At 45.3% G+C, this 17,478-nt stretch overlaps 1 protein-coding gene across 2 annotated transcripts in view; it reads right to left on the bottom strand.

Moving 5' to 3' along the window:
- Positions 1-3,920: 3,920 nt before the first annotated feature.
- Positions 3,921-17,478, bottom strand: part of ADGRD1 (adhesion G protein-coupled receptor D1) — a 259,370-nt gene continuing 245,812 nt past the window's right edge. For both annotated transcript variants that reach the window (XM_035097840.2, XM_035097838.2), the window contains 4 exons: positions 14,781-14,907; positions 11,987-12,028; positions 8,999-9,091; positions 3,921-8,337 (listed from right to left, as the gene is read on the bottom strand). In XM_035097840.2, the coding sequence (XP_034953731.2) occupies positions 8,242-8,337; positions 8,999-9,091; positions 11,987-12,028; positions 14,781-14,907 (358 nt within the window). In that variant the 3' untranslated portion in view covers positions 3,921-8,241. The remainder of the gene's footprint in view (positions 8,338-8,998; positions 9,092-11,986; positions 12,029-14,780; positions 14,908-17,478) is intronic.

Here is a 17,478-nt window from a genome sequence, read left to right as displayed (position 1 = left end):
TTCTGAACCTTTCCCAACTCTGCAATGGCCTTTTTGAGTTGAGGCAACCAGAACTCCAGTACTTACTTCAAATGCGATTGCACTATAGAGCTGCGCAGCAACATTATGATGTTGGTGGTTTTATCTTCAGTTCCATTCTTAACGACCCCTAACATGGAATCTGTCTGTTTGGGGAGGTCCTTTTGGAGATCATTGCACTCTCTGTTTGTTTTAATGACCCTGAACAATTTAGGATCATCAGCAAACTTGGCTACCACACTGCTCAGCCCTAATTGTAGATCGTTCATGAAGACGTTTAAAAGCACAGGTCCTAATACCAATCCTTGGGGGATTCCATCATTTTCTCCTCTTCATTTGGATAACTGTCCATTTATTCCTGCTCTCTGCCTCTTGGAGCTTAACCAATTTGTCATCCTTCTTCTCTTATTCCATGGGTAGGCAAACTAAGGTCTGAGGGCCGGATCTGACCCAATCGCCTTCTAAATCCGGCCCACGAATGGTCTGGGAATCAGCGTGTTTTTACACGAGTAGAATGTGTCCCTTTATTTAAAATGCATCTCTTGGTTATTTGTGGGGCATGCCTAGTGTTTTTACATAAGTAGAATGTGTGCTTTTATTTAAAATGCATCTCTGGGTTATTTGTGGGACATAGGAATTCGTTCAATTTCCCCCCCCAAAATATAGTCTGGGCCCCCCCCACAAGGTCTGAGCCCCCTGCTGAAAAAGTTTGCTGGACCCTGTCTTATTCCATGACTGCTAAGTGTACTCAGGAGTCTTTGGTACGGCACCCTAGTCTATACCCTATTTGCAGGTGGCAAAACTGGAGGGTTTAGTACTTGGCTGAATATTCTCTGGGAGAGAGAGCCAAATTCTCCAACAGTTCAAACAAAGAAAAAGAAAAGAAAAATCTCTTCTGGGAAATTTTGACTCATTATGAAAAGAGGCTATTGAAAGATATTGTTAGTTCATGTTATTGGATGAAGGAAGCAATGGATTAAGAGAGGAGTGCTGGAAGGAACAAGGACTAAGTCAGGCACCCCCAACCTTCAGCCCTCCAGGTGTTTTAGACTACAATTCCCATCATCCCTGATCACTGGTCCTGTTAGCTAGGGATGATGGGAGTTGTAGGCCAAAACATCTGGAGGGCAGCAGGTTGGGGATGCCTGGGCTACGTCCACTGCTTTATACCAGGCTTTCTCAACCTTGGCCCTCCAGATGTTTTGAGACTACAATTCCCATCATCCCTGACCACTGGTCCTGCAAGCTAGGGATCATGGGAGTTGTAGGCCAAAAACATCTGGAGGGCTGAGGTTGAGGAAGCCTGCTTCATACAAACATAAGAACAGCCAGGCTGTATCCAAACCAAAGATGTAAGAATCTAGTCCAGCATTCTTTCACCAAAGTGGTCAACCAGATACCTATGGGAAGACCACAAGCAAAATAGGAGCACAGGAGCACATTCCCACAATTGGTACACTGAAAACAACAGCAACAACAGCACCCTACCCATCTGATTGGGTTGTCCCAGCCACCCAGGGCAACTTCCAACAAGTGGTATTCATATTGGAGTGGATATAATTTAGCCATCATGACTAGCAGCCATTGACAGCCTCATCCTCCATGCTTGGCTTAATCCAGGCATCCCTAAACTGCGGCCCTCCAGATGTTTTGGCCTACAACTCCCATGATCCCTAGCTAACAGGACCAGTGGTCAGGGAAGATGGGAATCGTAGACCAAAACATCTGGAGGGCCGAAGTTTGGGGATGCCTGGTTTAATCCCTCTTTTAAACTGCCACCACTAAGAACATAAGAAGCACACAATACTGTTTTTGAGATGTGGTTACCAGAAATGTACAGAGTATTCCAAGTGTGGCCACTCCACATACTGGCATACTGGCAGCTGTAGGTTCACTTCTTTCCTTGTGATCCCCACGTGCACTTTGCCTTTGCCACAGCAGCCACACATATGATTGACTTTTTTTTGAGATACCAACTATGAACACACGATCCCTTCAAAAATATTCCAATACTTCCACCCAGATTCTCCACTGGATATGTGGACAGCAAGTTAGTGGAGGGGGGGGGGGTGTTCTTGAAATGTCCGCTCAACCAACAGCAGCAAAATATTGTCCAACTGCTTTTGGGGTACCCAGAAGAGAAACCTCTTCCAGAATTTCTCAGAAAATATACTTGCACACTGACTTCCCTCCACGACTGAGGAGGCCGGTATTGCATGATGTGCGTACACTGTACATGCATGCCATGCGACCTGCTGATGTCATGCACACACACTGTGTGACGTGCTGATGTCACTCCTGCACATTGCACAACATGCTGACGTCTTGCATGGACATTGTGTGGCATGCTCCCTCCTTGTGCCCTGGCTACCTCCTTGATTTTTTTTTGGGGGGGGGGCCTCTGTTTTGCACCAGTGCAGTGTTTTTGTGCAAGAGAATACATGGGGAGGTTCCTCAAAACTTCGTTGCACAATAGATTGCACAATGAGCTTCTGCTAGACAGAGCAATTGTGACAGATTCCTCTCTTATGCAACATCAAAATCACCCATCAACTATGGGAAGAGCCCTTGCACTAACAGACAGAGTGTGTTGGATACAGCCGTTAGATTTGGCCTAGGAAACAAAATATCTTTAAACATCTGTCTTCTAACTTATTGACTGACTCCTGACTGCTAGCTTGTGCTTATGGCTGCCTAAGGCTCAGCTCTGACATAACTTCACCTCAACCTTCACTTTTGGCTGATTTTCAGTGTCAATTTCTTTGCATCCTGAAGTCTTGATTCAACTCTTTCCTTGGTGTTAAACTAATACTTGCGAGGTAATCAAATATTATGACAATGGGGGTCATAGGAGCACCTGGGATGAAAGCCAGAATCTCTGGCAGAGAACCATTTCCTCTGCTTGCTCTTCCACAGAAGGCAATGCTCTAACCCGACATGACATACAGGCAGCTAATGGTCATTTGACCACCTGGCTAATTGTCTGCTTTACAAGAAGTGGTCTCTGAGCAGCTGCCTTGACAAACAGGCTCCCTGGTTATGGGGAAAAGAACTTTATTCCCCAAGCAATCTCCGGATGTCATCCTAGAAAATTGTGCCCTATAATTTGATCTCACCCTTAATGGGCCATCTGTTATCAGCTTTCCATTGTAAGGGCAGCTCATCTGAGATGGGAAACTTAAGGCATGTCTGCTGATTGGTTTTTGGAGGAGATAGGATGCCCAACCCATCTAACCATCTAACCTGATGAAATAGATGCAATGTTGCACTGGAGTACCCAACATCAACATCAACATCATATTGTTGGTCTTGTACTCAGCATGGACTTGGCTCCATATTTATGCATTTGATAACAACATGATGCATCATGATGCATACAGTTGCACATTGGCAGTCCTATGGCTTCTTCTGGCAGATAGGAGGCAGTGTGGGTTCATCTCATCCACTGAAAAACTCAGTGTGTCCATCATACCAACAGTGCCCTTCAGCTCTCTATATTGGACAAACAGGCCAAACCCTACGCCAAAGGATGAATGGACATAAATCTGACACCAGGAACCACAAGACAGAGAAACCAGTAGGAGAACACTTCAATCTCCCAGGACATTCTATACAAGATCTCAAAGCAGCTGTTTTATTACAGAAAAATTTCAGAAACAGAGTGGAAAGAGAAATTTCTGAATTGGAACACATTACCAAGCTTAAAACCATGGAGCCACCTGGGATGAACAAAGACATAGGATTCTTATCTCATTATGCATGATCAAGCTTTCTTTAGCGCCTCAGCCCTTGCTTCCCCCCCGCAGGACCTATTGCAGTCATCAGCAGTCGTTAACAGCCATCAACAGGTTTACCACTCCTATCAGCCCATCACCCATTCCCACCCACCCCCACCACCCTCTGAATATACATAAGGGTCTGGCTCTTCTGTTTCAGTGTATCTGAAGAAGTGTGCATGCACATGAAAGCTCATACCAAAATAAAAACTTAGTTGGTCTTTAAGGTGCTACAGAAGGAATTTTTTTTATTCTGCTTCGAATCAGACCAACACGGCTACCTACCTGTAACAACATACCTTTTGTTCATGCACTCAAGGCAGCCATGCTAACTTTGGTGTGGCCTCTGATGGAGGAAAGAGAGGGCTGTGTGACTAGTGCGTGTAGAAACTAGACCATTGTAAAAGGGTAAAAATTGCATTCCATTGCTGTGCCCACTTTTACTTTCGGCTTCATTGCATCACTGGCTTGTGCCTGTCTCCCTGCCCCCAAGATTTGCCCAGAAGGAAATGAAAAAGGGTATAGATGTTCAGTGGATACTTACATTGCCTAGGCTGTGCCTTGTGCTAAAACTCTCATTTGGTCCCTAGTGGCAGAATCCTTTGCATCCTCTCCCAAGTGTTGATGTTCATAGCGCTACAACACACCCACCCCTCAGCCCCTGCCATGCTCTTATAATCTACAATGACAGGGAGAAAAAAATGAGCAAGCTCACATTCATCTTTATTAAGAAATTGAAAGTTGGTGGTTGTTGTTGTTTTTTCATTTTGAGAGGCAGCAGGGGGAGCAGTCATATCAACCATTTTATTACTTTAGAGGCAAAGTCATCATTGCTGCTACATAATCTATTTTTAACTCACATCTCATTCCATTAAGGTTCCATATTGTCGTCAACACAGTGCTGTCTTGAAGTAGACGTATCACAAAAGCTACATTATAGAGCCCATAAATAAATGGCAAAACTTTCATACTTTAGAAAAGGGCTGTGGAAGAAGAGGAGGAAGAGATTTGTTAGAATGTTCCTTCTTTGGTACATTTATTGCACTGTGCAAAGCAGTGAGGAAATGCACAAGGTCCAGCATGAGGAACAGGAAAAGATGCAAAAGCAACATTTATGGCTTACTCATTTTCAGTGCTTATGTGCCATGCCCACAGAGGTGGCTGGTGTCCATTGGGATTGGTAAGGAGGAAGGCAGAGCCGAAGTCAATGACAGGTGTAGTTAGAACCCATCAAAGGTCAACTAATTCTAGTTTTGTCCCCATTCGCCTCTCTGCTGAGTTCTGCAAGGACAACACAGACCAAGGAGGAAGAAGCTAACAGGCAGTAGTTCTAAGTGAGAAGACAGGCAGGAGGGGAATAATGTTGATGGGGATGGGCTTCCATTTCCCCTAATGGCCCAGCCTCCACAACATGCACACATAAACACTACCCTGTGTGTCTGATCAGAAAGTGCGTCTGATCAAAGAAAAGAGGATTCTTAAAAATGATTTTCAAAGAAACAGTTCTTAATACAGTGTTTTCTAGCTCCGAAAACCACCACACATTAAAAAGGTGTTGTTAAATATGTACATGCAAAGCATGGAAATTGAGTTACTTAACTTCACCATGCGGTCATAAAATAAAACAGGCATAAACTGGTACAGACGTAACAGCCACAATTTCCCATCGTTGGGAGCCCAGGACGATTGCACTGGCTTGCAGATTCTGCCCCCGCTCCACTCTTCTGCAAAATATCCACTTTCCCTTCCTTTTCAGAGCCAACCACAGCACATCGTGCCTGCAACATTATGTACCTGAAAGAGTATCTCCACCCCTGTCGTTCAGCCCAGACACTGAGGTCCAGCTCCGAGGGCCTTCTGGTGGTTCCCTCACTGCGAGAACCAGGCAGAACGCCTTCTCGGCAGTGGTGCCTACCCTGTGGAATGCCCTCCCATCAGATGTCAAAGACATAAAGAACTATACAACTTTTAGAAGACCTCTGAAGGCAGACCTTCATTGAACTTGAATGGCAACCGCTCTCCAAGGTTTCAGATGGGAGCCTTTCCCTGCCAAAGTGGGAGGTGCAAGGGATTGAAGCTGAGACCTTCTGCATGCAAAGCAGATGCTCTACCCCTGAACTCTAGTCTCAAGCATACCCCTTTCATTTTTTAAAAAAAATAATACTCAGGGCCAGACCAATCAGGAAGCAGAATGAAGCAGCTGTGTCAAGCAGCTCGCTCCATTGGTTGCCTCATTCTTTGCTGGTCCTGTTCTGCTCTGCTTGGGTTGCCGTTCTCTCTCCAGCTCAAAAAAATGTTTCAAATAGCTCCTTTAATTGCTTTTTTTGCCAATGATTTTATTGTTTTATCCTTTCTGCAAACCACTTGGAAGGTTTGCTCATTTTGTTTTACATGGTGTATAAGGCTTACGAAATAAATAAATAAATAAATAAGACATGCCTCCCATCCTCTGTATCTGATGAGATCCTACACTTGAATCACAATCACCTCTGCCCCCTCTCATGTTGCAGGCATGAAGAGAAGAAGAAGAAGAAGAAGAAGAAGAAGAAGAAGAAGAAGAAGAAGAAGAAGAAGAAGAAGAAGAAGAAGAAGAAGAAGAAGAAGAAGAAGAAGGAGAAGAAGGAGAAGGAGAAAAAGAAGAAGAAGAGCTGCAAGCTGCAGCTCTGCCCCGCTGGTGGTTTCTCTACCCTTCTCCTGTTATTCCTCACTCTGAGAAAGAACCAAGGGGATTCTTCCAGAGAGTGAGGCATTCTAGGCAAAGCAGCCAGGAGGAGGCCTGTACCACCACCAAGGCAGCTAAAAGGTTCAGTTTAAACCTGGGAGCACGGGGATGAATTTACATTAATATAATTGATTTTTTAAAATTATTATTATTATTTACTGAGTACTTACCCACATTTCTCTTTTGCTCCACTTTTTCCAGGCACAGGTCCACATCCCCCCCACAAAATGCTTTCTTTGCAAAAACCCACCCTTTAAAGCAGAAGCACAATAATTTGAGTTGTCCACAGATTGCTGTTTGGTCTGATTCAGCTTTAAAGAGTGGTTTTTTGCAGGGAAAGCTCTGGAACAACAACAAAAGATACCCAGACACAAAATTTTAACGTGTGGACTGTGCCTGGAAAACATGGAGGAAAGGTAAGTGTGGGTAAGCCCTGAGCTTAAACAGGATTTCTAGCTGTTGTGGCAACGATGTAAGCACTTTCCCAGCCACCTCTCACTGCAAGGAAGCAGTGCTGGGCAAGCGGGCAATGGTGGTGAGAACCCCTTGCGCTGGCCTGTTTAAGAAAGCCATCTGCCAGCCCTTATGGCTGCAAAGGTGGCTTGAACTGAGTCTATGCAATTCTTGGAACTGTATCAGAAAATAAACACGAGTAGCAAAGCCAATAAGGGAAAAAATACATTTGTAGGGTTAAAACAGGTGTTGCTTTCCCCTTCAAAAGACATTGCATCACTGCACTGCTGGAAAGACTAAAGGTTTGTTTATCAGGAGATGAAATAAAATAAAACAACAACATTTGTGGATAATAACACAATCCCAGCTGCAGTCGACTTCACAGTAATTTTTCTTCTTATCGTTGCTGATTTGTATGAAAGTGTTTTCGTTTTGTTTTGCATTTCTTTGTGGGGAGAGGGTGCTCCTGTTTGGCATTCAGCATCCTATGCTGCCAGGTAAAGAAGACAGATAAACCCAAGAGTCAGCTCTGTTATGATTCCCAAAAGCATACAGGTTAATTCTGTCCGCAAAATCTATTCGGCAGACAGTCGTTGATTCTGGCAAACAGATGTATAGGCCATACACACTCAACATCTGCCATCATTGTTGGTCCCAAGGCCAATGTACCACGTGATACATTGTCTGATCCTGACTCTATTTCCCCATCTGTCTTTGATTTCCATGCCACTTCCAGGTGAAATGTCTGTTGGCCGGGTGTTCTCTGGCTATGCTTCTCCTGGGTAATTGGACTGCTCATATTATTTAATGCAAATGGGGGTTGTAGCGCTAGACAGGAATGGGCCTGTTTTAATAATGCCACACACAAAAACACACATTTGCTTTGCAAGGCGGAAAAGCATGTCATGATCATCATTCCTGAGGTGCCGTTAAATGTCCGAAGTCCCATTACTGAGGGAGTACAATCCATTTCCCCAAACTTACTGTCTCTGTTGCTGTTTACAAGACAATCCAGTGTATTTTGTCACTAGCTATTCCACAGCTATTTCCAATGGACAAGTGGCAGGCAGTAAGCAATGCTAACAGAAGCTGGAAAGACTGACTCAATCCAATGCAGCATGGGAAATTCCCTCCCCAATTTAGCAGGTGGTGGTTAAAGGAGTGGTTCCTACTGGCACAAATTCTGAGAAAATACTGGACAGGCAGGCAGCATGTCGAAGATCCTGAGGATGTGGTTTGGATATCAGAGAGGAGGGCCATTAGGGTTTGCCATCAAACTGCTGAAAGATCAATCTTGTTTGCTGAATTGGTACTCTTGTCCCAAGTGTTGAGTTTAGTGGGGGCTGTTCCTGGCCTGTTCCCAGTTATCTGGAGTGGGAAGGAGGGAGAGAAAAGAAGAAAATTGTGTAAGTACATTCCCTGCTTTAAGCAAACTACCACTGACTCCCAGAGAAGTAAACTTGAACCCACTGGTTTTCCCTCAGGCGGCAACCCATGTCTAGATGTCGTAGGACTGCAGTTCCCATCATCCCTGTCCACTGGTCATGGCACCTGGTGCTGATGGGAGTTGGAGTCCAATAACATCTAGGGGGCCACAGGTTCCCCAACCCTGTCTCAGAACTCACATCATCAAAGGGAGTAGTTAACAAACAACATTAAACATACTTGCAAGTTTTATCTAGGCTCTATAAAAGTACCCTTTGTGATTCCCAAAATGCTGTCTTGTCTGAGCAAAGAGACATGGAATTTAGGGCAGAACTAAGACAAACAGTCGATTAACCAGAAGGTCCAGTGGTTTTCAACTCTGCTGTTTTCAAGCGGCACTTTCCACAACCATGTGTGCATCTGCCGTGGAACAAATAGCCCTATGTATTCACCAAACAGCATAACAAAACAAACACAGCTATTTTTTCAGGTCCATTTTCAGTTGCATATGTGCCATTGTGCAGTGGAAAGAAGCGTTTGGGCAAATCGTCTGCCCAGTAGGATAACGAAGCCTTAGGAATTATAGGAATATACCGGTACTTACAATGTCCGAGTTGAAAGGTTTCACATTGATGTTGCGGATCGAACTGCTGGTGAGAGACCACACCTTGGTTTTGTGTTTAAAGGCAGCTCTAACCTTGGCAGGGAGAAGAAAGACAAAACAGTTAGAAAGATTTAATCCTAAAACCACCCCTCTCCACACAAATCTTCTGTCTCCACACTCTCCTTCTCTGGAGCAGGAAAGGCAGGTAAGGGGAAGGTTAGGTGATGGTGCTTGAAAGTGGCCGTTTGCAGACTAGCCTGCTCTTCTCCTCGCCAGCCCTTTGGGGTTCATCTGCATAGGAAGGAGATGTGAGTTGGTGCCTACAATTTTAAGCTTGACCAGGAAGAGCAGTGGAGTGGTGGGTTCCCTTTATTAGCCTTAGAGGTAGATGCTTTCTTCACCACAAATCATAGCTGCCAAGTCTCCCGTATTCCCTGGGAAACCCTCGTTTTTCTAGCTGTTCCCAGCTGAAAAAACGGATTTTTTTGTTTTTTCCCGGTTTATTCTGGCGCGGTGGCCATTTTGGAACTGGGCGGAGCATGCTCAGAAGCGACTTTTGATGCAGCTCTGCCCAGTTCCAAAATGGCTGCAGTGCGACTTCTGGCATGGCGGCCATTTTGGAACTGGGCAAAGCAGCATCAAAAGCCGCTTCTGAGCATGCTCCGCCCAGTTCCAAAATGGTGGCAGCGCTACTTCCGGTCTGCTACTTCCGTTCTGGTCCCTTATTTCTCCCACAGGAACTTGGCAGGTATGCCACAAATAAGTATTAAGGTTTGTTTCCAATGTAGCAATCAGTTAAAGTCTTTAACGGTATGCTTGTTGTGCTGATGCACTGCTGTTCCGCAAGTGAAAAGAAAAGCATGTTGAGATAGTTGAGCAGCAATTTGTGCAACAAGAACGAGCAGTTGCAGAATAAGCAGCTGCTGCACAAGAGGAAACATATTATCAAATATGGTTGTGCATCAAGCCTCTGCTTTTTTTAATGCAACCTTTAAACTCTGCAATTCACTAGTCCAAGGGCACTAGTGGGCAGAGAATGTTGGATATGACCCATAGTTTTCCCCCTCCTTGCGATAACAGCTGAAGCCATTATTTATTTCCCCTGTCAATTACTGTCTCTCACCCTCCCATGTTCATATGGCAAACTACAAAAATCTAACGGGGGAAGATGAAATGCCATATATAAGCCCAGCACAGCCAGCTCCTGAGGCAATCAAAATAGCTCCTTTTTTACAGCACACTTTCCCATCCAGCCCTTATGTTATTGCTTGTAAAAGTCAGGAAGAAATGGAATTTCAGCCTGATGTCATCAAGTCTGAATGCTGCAATAGAACTTACTTGTCCCTGTCAGGATTTCTTAACAACTGGGAAGGGTTCCTTCCCACCCTTAAATTATTAGTTTGCTTAACTCTCCTACTCCTGTAAAAAGCATTTTACTCATTGGGTATGAGGGTCACGTAGAGCCCAAGTAATACAAAGTCTAGAAGACACAATGAGATATATTTGACAACAGCTTCAATTCAGCGTCAAAATTAATATGCATGTCTATCATGGATTATTGTTTACGGGAACAACTGCAGGCAGTGATCATTTTGCAAGCGCCCAATTGATGTGCAATCGCTGATATGTAGGTCCTTTTGGACCCGGATGAGGGCAGAACGGGTGCAAAACAGGGGTGGGGGTGGGGGATGGAATGGGGCCTTTGAAACGTAGCCCTCAGAATGTGGCCCAAAGGAGATAGTGGCCCTTGGACTGGAAAATGGTTTCCCACTCTAACAGCCAAGGTGGCTGCTTCAGGTGGCAGGTGCTGGAGGTGTGGGGCAGTCGTGGTAGCCCCCGTGCTCACTCCTCCTGAGCTGCCTGCTCTATCCCACTATTCCTCTCTGTTGGATGATGGCGCTGCGAGTGCCACATGGAGCTGAGATTGTTAAGCCGGCGCATTGCCCTCAAGTGTGGTGGAGGATACAGTCCTGTGACCAGGGATCAAAATTCAACTGCCATTCCAGTCAGGGGCATCTTAAGCCCATCCAGTGCCCTGGCGCTAGGTCCCTCCAGCGCCCCCCCTTCAGAGCCTCTCCAAGCAGACCGCAGCAGCAGCGGGAGGCCACCTCTGAGGACTCCGTGCTGCACCTCCTTCTCGTTTCCCCAGCGCTGGGTTCCTGTCAGTCAAGCTTCGCAACCAGCGCGCGCACCGTGGGACCAGCAAGAGCTGCTTGGGCGCTGTGCGCGCGCTGGTGGTGAAGCTCAGCTGAGCGGAACCCAGCACTGGGGAAACGAGAAGGAGGCACAGCGCGGAGTCCTCGGAGAAGGAGAGAGACGCAGCGCAGCCTCTGAGCTAGTGAAGCGCAGTCCTGGCCAGATCGCCGGAACCCTGCGCTCATTTGGCACCCTTCCAGCGCCCTCCAGCGCCCGGCGCCGTGGTTCTCCACGCCACTGGCCTCTATGGCTAGGACGGGCCTGATTCCAGTCAGTTGGTGGCGTGGTGGTGCTACCTTGTCATTTCTCTCAGGCAGCAAAATGTCTTGGGGACACCCCTCCCCATCTATTTATTTGTTTGGTGTATTCATATGTCACCTTTCTGCAAAGCTGGTATTCATGGTGGCTTACCAAATTCAAAAAGATTGTAAAATACAAATTCATAAAAATGATTCAGTTGACCCTGTAGCATCAACTAGAAATCAAAGGTTTCAGTGGCTGTCCTTGACTGCAGCCTAGTCTCTTGGGTTTTCTGAAGATGCCATAAACTATGGAAGACAGCAGCTAAATATTTATAATACACATTCACAAAGGGAAATAAAAGGCCCACTCCCCAGAGAAACATAATTAAATGGCGCCATTCTCCTAACACTGCGGCTGATTTACAACCGAATTTTAAATCATCGTATTGCTTCACTAAATAAATATATACACACAAAACATATATAATAACCCCAGCACTGCTGGGCCATTGGTTTTTACTGCCAAAGGTTCTCTTACATGGAAACATACCTCTGAGTTCAGGAGACAGTGAAATAGGAATATGAAGAACCCCTAAAACAGTAAAATAAAAAGAAAGAGGTTAGGATTTTACAAAGGATTGTTTGAGCAACTGCTGTTGAATCTAAATGGCTCCAGAGGGAAAACGTGACCTTCTCATCAAGGTGTTTGTTGGGGACCAGAAAAAACGGCCTCTGAGAATCTCTTTCAAGGTCAGTTGCACTGAGGCACCAATGCAGCCTTTGACAAGCTGTTGCCCTCCATATGTTTTTGACTGCGATTCCCACCAGTCCCAGCACTGCACTGGCTTGGGCTGATGGAGGTCATAGTCCAAAACATCTGGAGGGGCAGCAGCTTGGCAAAAGCTGTACTAATAGTGTCCCTCTTTATGCTGTGTCCCAGCTACAGCTGCAACACTCTGGGGAACATACAATCCATCCGTAGAGACTCTTTCTGGAGGCTAGTCCCATTGTAGTCACTCTGCCCTCCACCCCTGAAAGAGGAATGTGGGGTATCACATTGTACTCTAGGCTTCATGCTGTACTCTAAGCACTGACGATGCCCATATCCAAGCAAGATCTTATGTAGTTACATTGTCCTTAATCCTAAGATTTCAGGGCACAGAGAATAATAATGGTAGTCATTGACCAGCGGTAGCCTTTTGGAATGCCGGTTGACAAGGCAACTTTCAGGTGAAGTCTGTCGCATACAGTTGCAATCAAACTTATTCAACCCCCCACTGCAAATCAGGTTTATTATTAAAATTTACAGACTTTTGGCTGTTTGCAATGAGCAAATCAAACATAAACAATTGAAATAGCTCAACACAACGGATGCTTCAAGTGGTTCCCCCAAATTCAGCGAAATTGCAACTTATACAGTGGTACCTCTACTTACGAATAACTCTACTTACGAATGTTTCTACTTATGAATGGAGCTCCGTCTGCCATCTTGGATGCGGTTTAGATAGGATTTTTTCTACTTGCGAATTTTTAGATAGGGTTGCTTCTACTTACGATTTTTTTCTTCCAATGCATTCCTATGGGATCCGACTTACAAATTTTTCCGACTTACAAATGTGCATTCGGAACGCATTAAATTCGTAAGTAGAGGTACCACTGTACTGGCTTCTCCAGTCTCACTATTATTCAACCCCCTGAACAGAACCACTCGCAACAGCACAAATACAACAGGTGTTGTCTCAGGCACACCTGATGCAACTAATCAAGGGCTTCATTTGTTGCACCAGATGTGCTTGAGCTGGAACACATGAAATACCTGAACTGGCTTGCTGAGTGTCAAATTTGGCTGCATGTTAGAAATATGGCTAAGTCAAGAGAATGGTCCAAGAAGGTAAGAGAAGAGATTATCGCCCTTCACAAACAAGGAGCAGGATACAAAAGGACAGCAAATGCCAGGGACACACACAATGGTGGAGCTTCATGCTCTGGCACTGGGGGGCAGAGAGCAGGCGGGGGCAGGGCTAGTGTGTGTCCCAGGGGTGGGATGTGCCACCTGCAGGGGCATGGCACACATCCTGGGAGCGTGGGGCACGTCCTGGGGGTGGGGCACACTGCCTGCAGGGGCGTGGCGCTTCCCCCGCACTCCTCTTCCTCCACCAGTGGACACACATTGTCATTACCTTATCCCACCCCATTTATTTCAATGCAAAGGAAACACAATGCAAAGGATGTGTGTGTGCAATCAATCACGTATCCTTTGTGGAATGAAAACAACTGCAGCAGCAAACACTGTTTTGTATTCCCTGGTTTGTTTTCCATTCTGGGCATGCAACAAATAAGCAAACGCTGGCAATTTCTACTCCTGATTTTGTTTTCTTAGGAATTCTGCAGAATCCCTGTATGCTGCTCCGTTTTCTAAGAGAGGAAAAATCTATGCCTTCGGGCAACAACAACACCCAATGGCAATGAGCATGGACAACAGCACAACCTTGGCCAACCTAATACTCTGACTGCCTGGTTCACCTCATATTTAGTGCATAAGATAGCAAACAATGACATTGCTCCAGAGGCCCCAGTGTTACTGTTAGTTGTGAGTGATGTACAAAGGCCATGAAAGGTCAGAGGAAGCAGGGCAAACAGAGAGGCAAGATGCTGCACACAGTCTGTATACAGAATGTTTCATATAACCTTTATCTTTCAGGCTTCTTAGTGCCACAATGCTGAAGTCAGATTCCTCATCTTTGGGGGATGAGGGTGAGGACTGTGCAGCAGGAGGGTGAAGACTGTGCAGCAGCAGCAGCAGCACCAGAAGTGTTCTCAGATGAGCCTGTGAAGCTAGTGCCCCCTCAGCCTGAGGATATGTTGCTGCCATTCTCTTACTCAGAGGGCTCCATTGCAGAAGACCTGGGGCTCTCTTATTCCATCTCAGTAGGAAACAGCTGGAGAAGCCCTAGATGTGTATCTTGAAGCACAGATGGCGTTAACAAGCAGGCTGCTCCTGTTGCTACTGCTCTATAATGCCATGTTTCTCAAACCTGGGTCCTCAGCGATTGTTGGACTACAACTCCAATCATCCCTGACCACTGGACCTGCTAGCTAGGGATGATGGGAGTTGTAGTCCAACAATCAGGAGCTGGGGTCCAAGGTTGAGAAACACTGATATAATGCCTCCTTTCTAGACCAGCTTCCAAACTCTGTGTTCCTCACAGCACAGCCAGGACTCTGTCCTGCCTTGCCCTCCGCCTGAACCCCTTGTCCTGCCTTGCCTCACCTCACACCGCGGTGAGGTCTTGTCTTGCTGCACTGCAGAACACTTAAACCCCTTAACTGGGCTATGAACCTACTTGCAAGGAGTTGAATATTGCAAACATGTACTGGAACACCAATGCATGCGCGTTGACCGCCAGAACACCTAAAATCCACGAGCTTCCCAAGATAGGCAACAAGACAGCAACTGCTTTGGCTGTCAACCTGTAAGATAAAAAGGGAGGGTGGGGATTTCGACACAATGAAGATTTTGAAATATAATAATAACAACATGTACTGTATTATATAGATAGATACCACCATGTCAAGGGGAAAAGGATCATCACTCATGCCAGTCTGGTACAAGTATGGGAGAAAAGGTCCTATTGATCACCATATTCTGCCAGACAAGGTCTCCAGCAGATACCATCTTACCAGGAGGTCCACATGATATAAGAATCAAGCTTTAGCATTGCAGTACCTATCCTTCAGAACTCCTGCCCATTACTGCTACTAATCCTACTACTTCTCCTTTCCCCTTTTCTGTTACCAGTATTTTGTTTATCTCCTGACCTTCCTCCTCAAGATGCCCAGAGCAGAAAGCACGTCAGTAACAAAATAATATAATTAAAATATCTAAAACAGAGTTTAAAAAAATCTTTAAAACACCTACTCTTGAAGGAAATAATTTCAGGGTTGCCAAGAATAGTATCTCTTGGCTATCAAATGCCTGGGTAAACAGGAATTATTATTTTTTTATAAATTCATCCTAAAAGTTAATAATGAGGGGGAAAGAGAAACCTCACTAGGGAGGGCATTTCACGAATGGGGAGCCACCACCAAGAAGGCCCTATCACAGGTCACTGCCAGCCAGACAACCTCCAGTGCCAGCACCACAAACAGCTCCCCCCCCAAGCCAAGATGGTTGATAGCTCTTGAAAGCTAATGTAGATGCTATGCTAAAATCCACTGCTGCTTCTGAAAACAGGAGCCATATCTCCAGCACCTCCTTCCTCTTCAGAATTTCTAGTCTCATAAAATCTACCAATATCTTCGCCTTCCTGCCACTTTTCATCACTACCTGCCACTGGAGGCATGTTGGCATGTCACAACATGGGCAAGTCACAATAATCAAAAGAAGGTCTATATCAGGCATCCCCAAACTTCAGCCCTCCAGATGTTTTGGACTACAATTCCCATCTTCCCTGACCACTGATCCTGTTAGCTAGGGATCATGGGAGTTGGAGGCCAAAACATCTGGAGGGCCGCAGTTTAGGGATGCCTGGTCTATATGTACAGCTGCCATTTTTCATGATAGATGTGTGTTCACCTTGGAGCAGGTGACAGCTCTTCAACTAAAAGAGAGCCGGAGACCTACTCTTCGTATTTTTTAAATGCCATTTGTAGGCCACTTAATTCTAAATAAAACCTCAAAGTGGCTTACAAAGAATATAAAATATGCATTAGAATTGTCAGTAAGTCACAAGTCAAAGCAAGTTTGTTTATTAAAATCAAAATATAAATGAAACCAACCATATGTGTGTGTGTATGTTTGTTTGTGTGTGTATGCTAACGTGGATTTTGAAGACACTCGAACTCAGAACGCAAGGGAGAAATGTGCTAAGAGGAAGGTACACTTGGCAAATCCACACTGTGATCAACTCCCACCTGGGAACCAATGTCCCCACTGTGGAAGAATGTGCGGATCCAGAATTGGCCTCCACAGTCACTTACGGACTTACTGTTAAAACCATGTTTATGGAAGACAACCTTACCTGGGTACGAGTGATAGAAGAAGAAGAAGAAGAAGAAGAAGAAGAAGAAGAAGAAGAAGAAGAAGAAGAAGAAGAAGAAGAAGAAGAAGAAGATGCTAAAGTTACAGATCACACACACACACAAGCTAAAGTTACATATTAAAATATATTTAACTAAAGTAAGACAAGTCAGCTGAACATTCAAGAGAATACGTCCCAAAAGCCAAAACCCTCCTCAGAGGCTGTGGCCCTGTGGCACATTTTTCAGAGTCTCTGTATAACATCTAGATGACCCTGTGCTCCCTGGACTAAATGTGAAAAGAGAAGCAACTGATTTTTGAAGGATTAGCCACGCTGGCTTTTAATCAACACCATGACACTCTAAGGAGGGCATATTTATGCTCACAGAACGTAGGAGGAAGTAAATCAATACCACTTTCAGAAAGGAGTCATTTTATGGGGGGGACATTAGCCTGCCTTATATCAGAGTACCCTGTTTCCATGCTTGGCATACAATTACTCATCAACTATCTAAAGCACTGTGCTTAACTGACTGACAAATTATTGTGGAAACTGGGTCTCATCAATTCCACCGCATTCTATAAGCATGTGGATTTCCTAGCTGGTTTGATGCATGGCTTTCCCCCCCCCCCCCACTGTGGGTGAGAAAACTGGCTAGTCTTTGTAGGTATAACATGCATAGGACAAGAACAGAAGCCACCAGCAGACAGGGTGATGGGGTGCCGGCGCTCACCTAACCTCCTGACTACTGAGTCATTGTAGCTTACAGTGACTCAGCTGTTGGGAGGTCAGTTGAGTCCTGCCACCTCATCTTACCTCTATGGTGGCAGAATCCAAGAGTTTTTTCACAAGAGTGGCAACTTTTCACAATAGGATCATTGGAGAGGTTTGGAGTGAAATTATGGAGAGGCAGCAACCATGTCAACTCAGATAATGTCTGGAATGGGCCTTCAAATGGACTAAAAGAGCCATCCAATTCATCCTGTTGATTTCTGGTAGGAGCATCCACCCATCAAGGGCC

Source organism: Zootoca vivipara, chromosome 17 (genome assembly GCF_963506605.1).
Source record: "Zootoca vivipara chromosome 17, rZooViv1.1, whole genome shotgun sequence".
Classification (NCBI taxonomy): Eukaryota; Metazoa; Chordata; class Lepidosauria; order Squamata; family Lacertidae; genus Zootoca; species Zootoca vivipara.
The sequence above is the reverse complement of the archived record's forward strand: the minus strand, read 5'-3'. Positions and strand labels throughout refer to the sequence as shown.